Here is a 12,707-nt window from a genome sequence, read left to right on the forward strand (position 1 = left end):
TCATACAGTAAAAATCATATGTTATTTAGTCTCAGTATATGATAAATAGTTTTATTATATACTTAGTAGTAAATACAGATAAATTGTATGTGTAATACAATCAATGGAAAGCGTACTGTATCAGCCACCCGTGATGATATCGATATCAGCACGGTTACAAAAGCTTTATCACACCTTTAATCTGTATGACGTCACGTCATCGATTGCAGTCACTGTTGCAAAGGCTTTTTCAAAACACTTATCTGTATGACGTCATGTCAAACCTAGCTGCAACGTTTTCTTATATACCACCCTACGTCCGTCTCTATGTTTACAAGTTTTTTGATACATCCCGTTCTTAAGGGGGCTCACGGGTTTAAATTTTCGCGCCCACTGCGCAACAAGTTGCGCATAGTTACGGTATCCATGACGGAAACCGGCCAGTTGTCACAACAATTCATACATTATTATTTAGCGTATTAAAAATAGTTTTGAACCAATAAAACATTTGTTTATTTATACAATATCTTACCTTACGTTTATTTATATTTATTTTTATCTCATGAGTTATTTTGTTATTAAATTTTGCACTTCCGGTTTTATAAATATGTAAACAAGGAAGTCAAAAACGAAAGTTATTAATGTAGTTTGTACTATTCAGGCGGTTATTGTAGACTAAGAAATAATAAACGGAAACGACGGAATCTGGTGAATATTTCGGTGTTTTTATATGTCTTGTATATGCTGTTTCACCTACGAAATGAACCAGCCAAAGTCCTGTGCACCTGAAAGAACTCGAGACAAATGGTAAGTAAAATAAATCGGAACAACCGTAAACTATATTATAACCAGAATATCGTCTGCTGTAGGAGTATGTCTGTAATAAGAAATGAGCGAGGGAAGTTTTCAAAGAATAAACAAATACAGAAAACTAAAAGGGTAGAAAACTTGGTTTACAACCGACCAAATTGTGTAACACAAACTGTTGAAGATGAAGTTGATATACATGTTGTCCCTGATATTTCTATCGACCATCCTTACGTCAAAGAAACCACAACCACTAACTGTTCTGATCCTTTTTTCCAAAATGAAATCGTTATAGATTCGGCAGAAAATGATTACAATGTAGATTTTGACTTAGACTTCACATACATTCCATCAGATCTTGTTGATTTAAGTTATTGCCGTTTTGTGGTAGAACTTGATGTCCTTGCCAAACAATTACAACAATGCACTAAGTGTTGTACTCCTTTGCACCTGCACAACTCACTTGGAGTCAGACCCCTTGGCTTGTCAGGAATATTGTTTGTTCAGTGTACTGAATGTGGAAATGTTGACAGAATCAAATTGGGCAAAACTCACTATCGCACTGAAGTGAAAAGAGGAAATGGTATTTTTGATATAAATACTAAAGTGGCTACAGGTACTTCAATATGTTACTCTTTTATTATCTTTTCCAATTATAAATGACTACCAATTATTGCATTGAGCCAGTCATATGGAGACTTTCCCTGAAATAATCATGTGTACATGTATGTATTATAATTAGAGATTGTACTTTTGGTATAGGTATGTTGTAGCTACATGTAGTCATTTCTTACAAAAACTTTTTGTCCACTATGGGCGGTATAAGGTCCGTTTGTCCTGATAACATGTTCGTCTGCAGTGAGTTTGTTCGCCCATACATATAAAAGTAGATGATGTGGAATATATGATTGCCAATGAGACATATCTCCACAATAGACCAAAATTACTCTAAAATTAACAACTATAGGTCACCATATACAGCCTTCAACAATAAGCAAAGCCCATATCTCATAGTCAGCAGAGTCCACTGGCCCTTGTTTTGTTCTCTTTACTATAAAATAATATATATCAAGAATACATGTACATGTATTAAAGTTTAATAAATTTAATCAGATATTTATATATGATATTATCATATATATTCTAGATATGTATGGAAACACATGAGAATGTTTAAAAGTTGATAGCTTGTTTTGAAGCATGCATGGTTCAATGAGATAATGATTCTTACTGACTGATTTAATTCTTGTCCTTGATAGATTAATAATTTTTTTGAAAAAGTAGCCTGGTAATACTAACAATGATGTACAAATTTTAGATCATGAAAAGAATTTACAATATAAAAAAGAGGACGTGGTATGATTGCCAATAGGACAACTCTGCACAAAAGACGGTTAGAGACCAAATGACACAGAAATTAACAACTATAGGTCACGGTATGGCCTTCAACAATAAATTAAGCCAATACCTCATAGTCAGATATATAAAAGCCCTTGAAATGAAAATGTCAACAAGAAAACTAACAGCCTAATTTCTGTGCGAAAAATTAAAGAAAAACAAATATGTAACCCATAAACAAACAACAATTACTGAATTACAGGCTCCTGACTTGGGACAGGCATATACAAACAGAAACATTTTTATTTATTATCTATACAGTACTCACAAATTGACTGACTATTTTTTTTTTTCGGTTAACAAATACATGTATCAATAAATACATATTCTACTATGCACCTCAAAAAGAAAGTAATAAATTAGTTGAGATTCAGTAAAATTTTCAACACTCTTTAACCTAATCTGTTCAGATAATAAACAGTATGCACTTGACACCAATGCGAAAATTAATAAAATCAGGGCTAATAGAAATTTGGTAAATGGTTTTCATTCTCCACTTTAAGATTAAAGGTATAAAATATGGAAAGTTCTTTTGTACTGGTCAGGGTAAGAAAGTTTTTTTCCATATTCTAAACTATTTTTTCACAATGACTGTTTACCTTATAAATTTTCCAAGGAATTAAATCACGCCTGTGCGTTTAAACATGCAAGAATGCCAGATTGAACTAGCAGAAATTGACAGATTCTGCTAATACATGTAATAGTTTCACCAAAATTAGTCATTAATGTGTAGTATCAAACAAAATTGCATTTCCGGCATGTAAATAAAAACCATCTATTTTTTCATGAGAATGGATGAAGAAGAAGGTAATTATTTCTGAAAATGTTGCTTTTAGTATGATTACTACATGTATTACTAAAATTTATTTCAGTATATGTATTAATAAATACCATATTGAACAAATAAGTATTTGAAGTCAAATCCATTTTATTAAATTTAGATGCTTATTTTAACATAAAATTTTCAGGGATGATTCATGCTGGAATTGGGGAGACCCAATTAAACAATCTGCTAGCAGCAATGAATTTACATTGTATAAACTCCAAGACCCTGAAGGACAGAGAAATTGAGATTGGTGAGGTGATGGAATGTAGTGCAGAGGCCTCAGAAAGGAAGTTTTTGTTAGAGGAAGCTGTTGAAGCTATTTCACTTAATGAAGGTTAGATCACACGACTATATAAAAATACATATAAATGCAGCTTTCACAATAGTTTTGTTCTGGTGAGAATTCCTCCATCATTAAATATTTTTTCATGTAGATCACTGGCTATAATTACTATAAAGATTAAATTTAGAAATGTTATTTTTATATTGAAAATAAAAGGATATGTTTTTTAAATGCATTTGTTTTTCGGCAAAAGTTAAAATAACATGAATTTACCTGGAAAGCATTTCTTTAACATATATTATTTATTCAACTGAATGGAGGAAAAACATTTAAAAAGAAATGTTATGAGTAACTTTGAGTTTTTTATATTGTACATGAGTGTTTTGGGATTGTTTCAACATATAAACAGCTGGTTACAGTATATGAAATAACATACATGTGTCAGCTTGTACACTTCATAAAACCTCAAACTTTTTTTTCTCAAACAAAGCAACTTTTATTCAATAAATATCACATTTAATATGTAAATCTCGTCTGAAACCTTAGCTCCCTATCTGTTGCACCGGCATTATCAATGACAAAATTCAAGTTGGACTTAACAGTTTTTGCAAGTCTTAAAAAATTCTTTGTTTTGCCACATATACATGTATAAAGGATGTTCAAAATTGGACATCTGACTGGAAGTTAGAAAAGATATTCGGTGCAGACTGTATCTGTCTCAGAACATGTTGTGCTGAAGTTACAAGTATGTATCACTAGTTATCTTGATAGAAAACTATCTAATCAACTCTTCAAATGCAATACTAATTATCAGCCATACATGTGAAAATGTTAATTAATGTTGCTACATTTAAACTGGACATTATTTCTAAAAAGTGCATTTTCAAATTTCAAATTTATCAATATTAAACTGGTTCATTTTCTTTCAGATAGTCAACAACAAGAGGGTATACATGCATCAACAGACACATGCTGGCAAAAAAAGGGTTCTGGAAGAGCATATAATAGTTTATCAGGTTTGTTTTGATCAAAAAAATTACTATAGTATCATTATGCCTGTAAATATAAAGGTTTGATTCTATGAAATACGAAAGATATGTTTTTAACAGGGTATGGAATTTCCTTGTCTGTTTCATGTTGACTAAACAAAGGAGTAGGTCCGGTAAGGACCGATTTTGGCCTCAAATTTCAGTTTCATCTGACGAAAGATTTTGACCACTTTTTAAACACTTAAGTGTCTATTTCATTTGAATCAATTATTTTTTGTGAAAGATTTTAACTCATTAAGTCATAAAAAATGATCCGATTCAAGCTTAAATATGAAAAACCTACCAAATATGCGAAAAAATGTCACTTTTCAGATAGTTTTTGTCAAAAATGAAAGTGGCCGCATCCGTGTTCATCCTCAATCTTTATATATGTTATGTATTATCATCAAATACAACTTCCATTTAAATATTTTGGATGAACACGAATGCGGCCACTTTCGTTTTACACGGAAACCGTCTAAAATTTAACTAAAATGCTTGAATTTTGATGATTTCAGTAATTTAGCATGACTTAATGGTGCTAGTTCTCAATATATGTGCATTGCATTGCCAAAAACAGCCAATATTTATGTAGCAGAACCATTCTACTATCCAATAAATAACTAAAAGTTTACATTTTCAGAATTTTGTAAAACTGCTATATTTTGGGGCCAAAAAGGGCTCTTACCGGACCTACTCCTTTTGCCTAGATGCACATGAAAATAAAAAATTTGGTGTTTTTACTGTCTTCTGATTGGTTAAAATTATTAGTTTTATTTTCAATGTTGTCAATCTTAATGGCGACCCGCCCACTCTGACGTTGTGTATTCATATGCAACCATGTGTGTACGTTGTTATTGTTAATATAAATAATATAAAAAGTGCTTTGAGCCATATTTTTGATAGAAATTTATTTATAATGAATGGCAATAATTTATTTTGCATTTATTGACGCATAAAATAAATTTTTGACTCTTCACATTTTGCATAATCCGCTTTCCATTAAATAAATATTATACCTGCCCTACTACATAAAGCTAATTCTCTTTTTGGCAAGATTCCCTTGTCTTGGCCACTCACAACAAGTACAAAAGGGTATGGAATAAGGGGAGGGGGGTTATCAAATGTTTCCGTTGTCTGTTCTGTAAGTCCTCAAGTTTGCATTAACTTTATTTTATAAAACTGATACATGATGCTTATTACCATGAAACAAAGATCAAGTTCAGTCATTTTTTATACGACAGCAATTTTTTTTATTTTGTGGTCGTATATTGGTATCATGTTGTCGTCCGAATACTTTTGGTTTTCGCACTATAACTTTAGTTTAATATAAGAAAATAGAAACCTATGAAATTTTGACACAAGGTTTATGAACACAAAAGGAAGGTTGGCATTGATTTTAGGAGTTGGTATCCCAACAGTTGAGGAATTGGGGGCCAAAAAGGGGCCCAAATAAGCATTTTTCTTGGTTTTCGCACCATAACTTTAGTATAAGTAAATAGAAATCTATGAAATTTGGGCTGTTGTCTCTTTGACACATTCCCCATTTCCATTCTCAATTTTATATTTTTGATTTTCACAAAAAATTGAATCCTTTGGGTTCTTTGATATGCTGAATCTAAAAATGTACTTAGATTTTTGATTATTGACCCAGTTTTCAAGTTGGTCCAAATCCGGGTCCAAAATCAATCTTTGTTTAATTACATCAAAAATTGAATAAATGGGGTTCTTTGATATGCCGAATGTAACTGTGTATGTAGATTCTTAATTTTTGGTCCTGTTTTCAAATTAATCTACATTAAGGTCCAAAGGGTCCAAAATTAAACTTAGTTTGATTTCGACAAAAATTGAATCCTTTGGGTTCTTTGATATGCTGAATTTAAAAATGTACATAGATTTTTGATTATTGACCAAGTTTTCAAGTCGGGGTCCAAATCAGGGTCCAAAATTAAACTTTGTTTGATTTCATCAAAAATTGAATAATTGCGGTTCTTTGATATGCCAAATCTAACTGTGTATGTAGATTTTTAATTTTTGGTCCTGTTTTCAAATTGGTCTACATTAAGGTCCAAAGGGTCCAAAATTAAACTAAGTTTGATTTTTACAAAAATTAAATTCTTGGGCTTCTTTGATATGCTGAATCTAAACATGGATCCTTTTTTGATAAAATCTGGCTCTTACTATACAGATTTTAAATAAGACAGATATTTTTTTATGTTCAAATAATGTTATGATGATGTCTGTGTGGTTGTTCAAAGAAGTTTGAGTTTCTCTTTACTGATTTTAACAATTTGATATGTTCCCACTTCTTTGTTACAGCTTAGTGACTTATATGACTATTTACATATATGTATTTATTTTGATTTCAGGAGTAGCATCACTTATTGGACAGAAGACTGGGAAAGTTCTGCATCATACCATGAGATCTGGGGATTGCAGAGTATGCAGCATAGCAAACAGAAAAGGAGAAGTACCCAGAAAACATAAGTGCTCTAAAAACTGGACTGGATCAGCAAAAGCAATGGAGCCTGACATGGTTGTCCAGATGATCCGTGATTTGAAGGAACAAAATGTCCCAATATCAGAACTTGCTGGGGATGATGATTCGACTGGATACAACAGAGCCATTAAGGAAATGCCGGATCTTCATATGGAGAAAACTAGTGATCGCAATCATGTAACCAAAAATATCGTCAACAAATTATACAGCATGAAGCCAAAGCATAAGGAATTATCTGTAATGGTGATAAATGCTATTACCAGAAACTTTGCCTACATGGTTGACCAAAATAAGGGAAACCAAACTGGAATAGAAAATGGGTTAAGGGCGTCGATTGATCACATTTTTGGTGAACATGCACACTGTGTGCAAAGTTGGTGTGGCTACTTAAAAGACAAAACCACCTACAAACATTCAAGCCTTCCACATGGCAAAGATTTAAAATCTTTGGACTTGAAGTCTGATCTTGAAAAACTGTTCTTGGATAAATTGGTGCCAAACTCAAAGAAACTGGCAAATCTAGCAAGTTCTCAAGCTAATGAGAGTTTGAATATGACCATAGCTACTAAAGCACCAAAATACAAACATTACTCTGCCTCATCCAGCTTAAGCTACAGAGTTAGTTCAGCAGTTCTACAGAAAAATGAAGGCTATAGCTATGTGTCTGAGGTTAGTGTAAAATATGGTTAATATTATGTGCATAAGCAAATTTAGTGTAAATGTAAAATAGCAATATAGAAAATTACAAATATACATTTACACCTAACTATAAGACCTTCAACAATGAAAAGTGTCTACAATTTTGGAATAACAAGATGTTGATCACTAAGATTCTAAAAAAACTGTGAACCAAAGATCTTCAATAACAATTAAATTACAAAAATAAAATTAGACTTGAAAACACAACAACTGGGCAAGGTTCATGAATAAGTGCAAATTTATAATTCAAATTTACCTCCCTGCTTTCAAGTATAGCATTGATTGTATAAGCTACAAACGTTTACTCCTCTATCTATCTTATATTTGCCAATATTCTGTTGTACATGTTGTATCATATCAGACTGGCTTAGCCACTAAATGTTTCCCCTTTCCATCAAATGTTAAATGTTAAACTTATTACAGGTACATGAATCATCTGGATTATCACCTGGTACTGAAACATTGAAGAGATCATTGAAATTAAACAGAAAGAGAGACAGAAAGTCAACTGTTTCGAAGACAAGAGAGGGAAAAAAACAACGTCTGCTTCTGAAGAAGAAAAGAAGTTCCAAGAATTCTGGAATGGAAGTCAGAGAAGGAAAAACTTACGAAAGTGAAATAGGTGATTATTTTACATACTGAGTTATTTTTGGTATCATCTACCATGAACAAGTACATGTAATTTTACACTTACATTGACATTGTCATCATCTCATGACATATCATTGTTTGGATGTTAATTTGCTTAATTGGACTTGCTTTTACTAATAGATAGTTTAATATGTGTTTTGAGTTTTTTCACTTAAATTATTATATTAAGATGATCTGATAACTGATAAGTACATAACCTAGATACATTTATTTGAAATTAAAAAAAAAATATCTAGCTTTTTTTGTGGTCAAAATTCAGTAAAACCTGCCTGTTGCAAATACATGTATCCACCATCAAATGGTTAAAAAAAAATCACATTACAATATTGTGTAATTTTATAATACAACTGTCTTTTGACTGTATTGGATAAAATGTTTAGATTTCAGAAACAGCAGAAAAAAAAAGTTAGGAAACTGCTGGTAATATACACTTTTAAGTGTCTCTGATGTCATCATTCTAACAACTGATTCAATGTCAATGTCATCTTATCATGTGATCAATTTTATACTTCATGCATACAATTTTTGTTCTAGGACTGGAACATCCAGATCAAGAAGAAATTCCTGAAGTTATGGAAATAGACAAATTTGACAAAGAAGCAATTACAGTTGCACCTTTGTTGGTGTTTGACTTAGAAACCACAGGCCTTAGTAAGTTTTAACTTTCATTGTTTACGTCTGTTTACAGGACGTATTGTGGTATACCATTGTCCATCTGTCCAGTCTGTCTGTAATCATCATGTTGGACATGAACTAAAAAGGGCTTGCACCAATTTGCATAAAACTTTGGTTAATTGCTTATATCTTATGAAGTAAGCTCCTTTTAGAATTCTAAAAAATTCAGATTTTACATTTTTGAGTAATGGGGTTTTATTTATTAAAAAAGGAAATTTCCAGTTCTCGGATAATTACCTAAAAAACTTAATTTACATAGATAGAGGGCCCTCTTAACTTAATTTGGGAAAAATTGATTTACCTCTATGGATATATGTAAAATCGATTTTGAATTAAGAAAACTTGCAGCAATGTTGACCCCAACCCCACTCCACCTTCCACCCCACCATCAAACTATTTGAATTGAGTTTTTTATCCTACATCGATCTTCTGATGTCATCCCTAATTAAATTCATATAACCAATTTCATGTTCTTTGACTTCATTTATTCAGAAACCTATGATATGTCAAATATTTAATTACAATCCAAATTTAGACCTGAATCAAGCTTTAAGAGAGTCCATTTTTGTCCAAATTGTTCAGATTTGGACCTCTGCAGGCATATCCAGCTGTACCCATGAATGTTATGACTATAACATGAATAGAAAAAAGCTAAAATTTAAGTTGTTGGATGGTAGTCTTGTGTTGTATTGTATTGCTATGCAAGTAATTGTATGTCCATCTCAAATTAAAAATATTGAATGACCTGTAACTAACTCATGAATGTTGTTTTTATACTGTGTTTAAAATTACATATTAAAGTAGAGACATTCAAATATGCATAGTAAATTATGATTCCAACTTCTCTTGCATGCAATGTCACAAGCAAAATAATATTATTATGCAACAAAAATGATTTCAGGGACAGAGAGTTTTTTTTTATAGCTTTAAGGTTAAACCCGAAGGTGGCATGAGACTTTATACAATCATTGATGATGAAACAAAAGTTTATTGAACCCCTGAATCAATCCTGTAATAGTACCTATTGCATTATAATTTCTTTTTTTCAGGTAGATCATCTGATATTATACAACTTGCAGCTTGTTCAAAAGACAGCACTTTTGATACCTACATCTTACCAAGCCAACCAATATCAAAAGAAGCCACCAACATCACAAAGATCACAGTGCGTGGAAACAATATGCTGTACAATTCAAAACCAGTCAACTTTAAATATCCACATCAAGCTCTTACTGATTTCATTACATTTCTGTCAGAATTTTCATGTAAACCAATTCTTGTTGGACACAATATCAAGAGATTTGACTGTCATATTTTGTACAATGCCTTAAGATTTTATAACATGTACTCAGAATTTTGTAGCCATATAATTGGATTTGTAGATAGTTTGGATGTATTTAAACATGTTGTTCCTGGACTAAGTTCTTATAGTCAGACAAATCTTGTTGACACACTTCTTGATGAAACCTATGCTGCTCATAATGCCTTAGAGGACACTAGACTATTATTTAGATTAATCACTTGTACATCACAAGGAAATGTTATATCTGATAACATCACAGATTTTATTTTTTCTTCCAACTATCCACATAACTGCCACATGCATCAAGATAATTTAACAACTTTTAGTGAGGCTATTAACTGTAAAGCTTTATCTAAAGCCACAGCTTTGAAAGCTGCACGTTCTAATTTAAGGTTGTGTCATTTAAAATTATCTATTGAAAGAAATGGATTAGATGGTTTACGCGCACTGTTGTCCGAACTTACGAATCAAGGAAAAGTGCGTGTAACCAGTTGTAAAAAGATTATTCAAAAGATGTATGACTTTTTGACTCCTGAAAGTTAAGGTGGCTTGGGCAATTTTAAACTTACTATGATAAAAATTGCTTTTTTAAATATTTTTAAATTCTAAGTGATATATTTATATATATATATAATAGGTGCATTGTTCATTTATGCTCACAATCACTCCTTATAAGAAGTATACACTTTTTTGTTTTAAACTTATTAGAAAAATAGATTTATTGATGAATAAAACTAAAAACAGACCTGACCTAAAAAAATTTCCAAAATATTTGGTCTAATAGTTTATCAGTATTTATGATTATAAACCAGATATAAGGGAATGCATAACAGCTTTGATAAAAACAATAATGTTGAATTTTTTGGCCAAAACTTTTTTTGTCCTAAGCCACCTTACATATATATTAACATAAATATTGTGTGTGTTGTTCTTTCTGATTAGATGATATCTTGAATTCCATGTATCATTATAACAAATATCATCACTTTTGTTATGAATAAACAAAAATGAAAATAAAAGAAGGGAAATAAAATATATGTGTGCTTCCTATTTCTTTGTAAAAAAAGGGTTGTATCTATTTTTGAACAATAATTCTAAATCCTTTTCAGTCTTGATTCCATAAATATAAGTTTCAACAGAAAAGTTTTAATATCAGTTTGTTTGAAAAATAGAACAAATTTTACAAAATGCTGAGAACTTTCAGGCTTGAAAGGGTTCATCATAGATTGGTTAAGAAATCTGAAACACACACATATTTTTATATGGCCTCACTTTAAAATTGGAATGTGGTTTGTTATTTATTATTTGTGCATGATATAACTGGACATCAATTGTGTTATTTCAGCAGAACTGAATAATTTTGTTTGTCTATTTATCTTGAAAGTTGTGAATAACAAAGTGTCACAAAATGCGTTTAGAAACATAGCAGAGCACATACCAAAGGAAAAAAGGCAAGCAAAAAAAATAAAAGTGCAAGGTACAGTAAGAATATCACTAAAACAGGGGTTGTACTTAGATGCTCTGGAAGGATGAGCAGTTCCTGCTTTTTACAAGACACTTCTTGTGCTGGTCAATGAGGGTCGTGTACAGTAAGGAGAAAACATCTATGACAGGATTATAAAAAAAGAGATGTGGTATGATTACCAATGAGACAACTCTTCACTAAAGACTAAATGAAACAAAAATTTACATTAAAATTGAGAATGAAAATGGGGAATGTGTCAAAGACACAACAACCTGACCGTAGAAAAAACTACAGCAGAAGGTCACCAACAGGTCTTCAATGTAGCGAGAAATTCCCGCACCCGAAGGCGTCCTTCAGCTGGCCCACAAACAAATACATACTGAACAATAAGTCAGCATATGTCCTTCAACAATGAGCAAAGACCATTCTGCATGGTCAGCTCAAAAATGGCCATGAAATGATGAATGAGAAAACTAACAGCCTTATTTAAGTACAAAATTGAACAAATACAAATGAGTAACACATCAACGAACGACAACCACTTAAAAACAGGCTCCTGACTTAATTCATTAGTTGTTTTGGATCAGGCTGACCAGTTAAGAACTTCCAGATGGTCAGCTTCAGTTGAACCATAGCAATAGTGTACATTGCATGAAGGTTAAGTATTACAAGATCTATATACTTGCTATCATTTTTTTTATCAAAATTAGAATACAAATAGTGGAGGTCCCTGTGGTCTTTTGTAGATGAGCTATGGTCTAGAAAACTGAATAATCAGTGCAAGTCATCTTTCTGAGAGAGTGTGTATGGTATTTTTTTTTAGCCTACGACTTCAATATTTTAGAAGATGGAAGACCTGAATGCTCTATACGTCGTATATAGATGTCTAATATTATGAAGTTTCCGGCTGTCACATGTCCAAAGTCCTTGACCTCATTTTCATGGTTGAGTGACTTAACCTTTTTCTATTAATTTTTTTGTAATGTTTATTTGCTCTTATTAATATGATTATTAGAATATCAATATTTGGTATGTGTGTACCTTGCAAGGTATACATGCCGGTCAGACAGATTTTACTTGACCTTGAACTCAT

General features: G+C 31.7%; 1 protein-coding gene across 4 annotated transcripts; it reads left to right on the top strand.

Moving 5' to 3' along the window:
* The first annotated feature begins 334 nt into the window (after positions 1-334).
* Positions 335-11,434, top strand: LOC143057796 (uncharacterized). Of its 4 annotated transcripts, none has more exons than XM_076231206.1 (7): positions 335-786; positions 3,153-3,344; positions 4,223-4,309; positions 6,691-7,490; positions 7,944-8,142; positions 8,706-8,822; positions 9,896-11,434. In XM_076231206.1, exons 2-7 carry the CDS (start codon positions 3,155-3,157, stop codon positions 10,690-10,692), a joined length of 2,190 nt encoding a protein of 729 aa, XP_076087321.1. In that variant the 5' UTR covers positions 335-786; positions 3,153-3,154; the 3' UTR covers positions 10,693-11,434. The 4 variants fall into 4 exon arrangements, with proteins under 4 accessions (XP_076087321.1, XP_076087322.1, XP_076087318.1 ...); XM_076231203.1 differs by lacking the exon at positions 335-786 and adding an exon at positions 799-1,402; XM_076231205.1 differs by lacking the exon at positions 335-786 and adding an exon at positions 1,446-1,511.
* The last annotated feature ends 1,273 nt before the right edge of the window (positions 11,435-12,707 follow it).

The sequence above is a fragment of the Mytilus galloprovincialis genome, chromosome 13, assembly GCF_965363235.1.
Source record: "Mytilus galloprovincialis chromosome 13, xbMytGall1.hap1.1, whole genome shotgun sequence".
In the NCBI taxonomy this organism is placed as follows: Eukaryota; Metazoa; Mollusca; class Bivalvia; order Mytilida; family Mytilidae; genus Mytilus; species Mytilus galloprovincialis.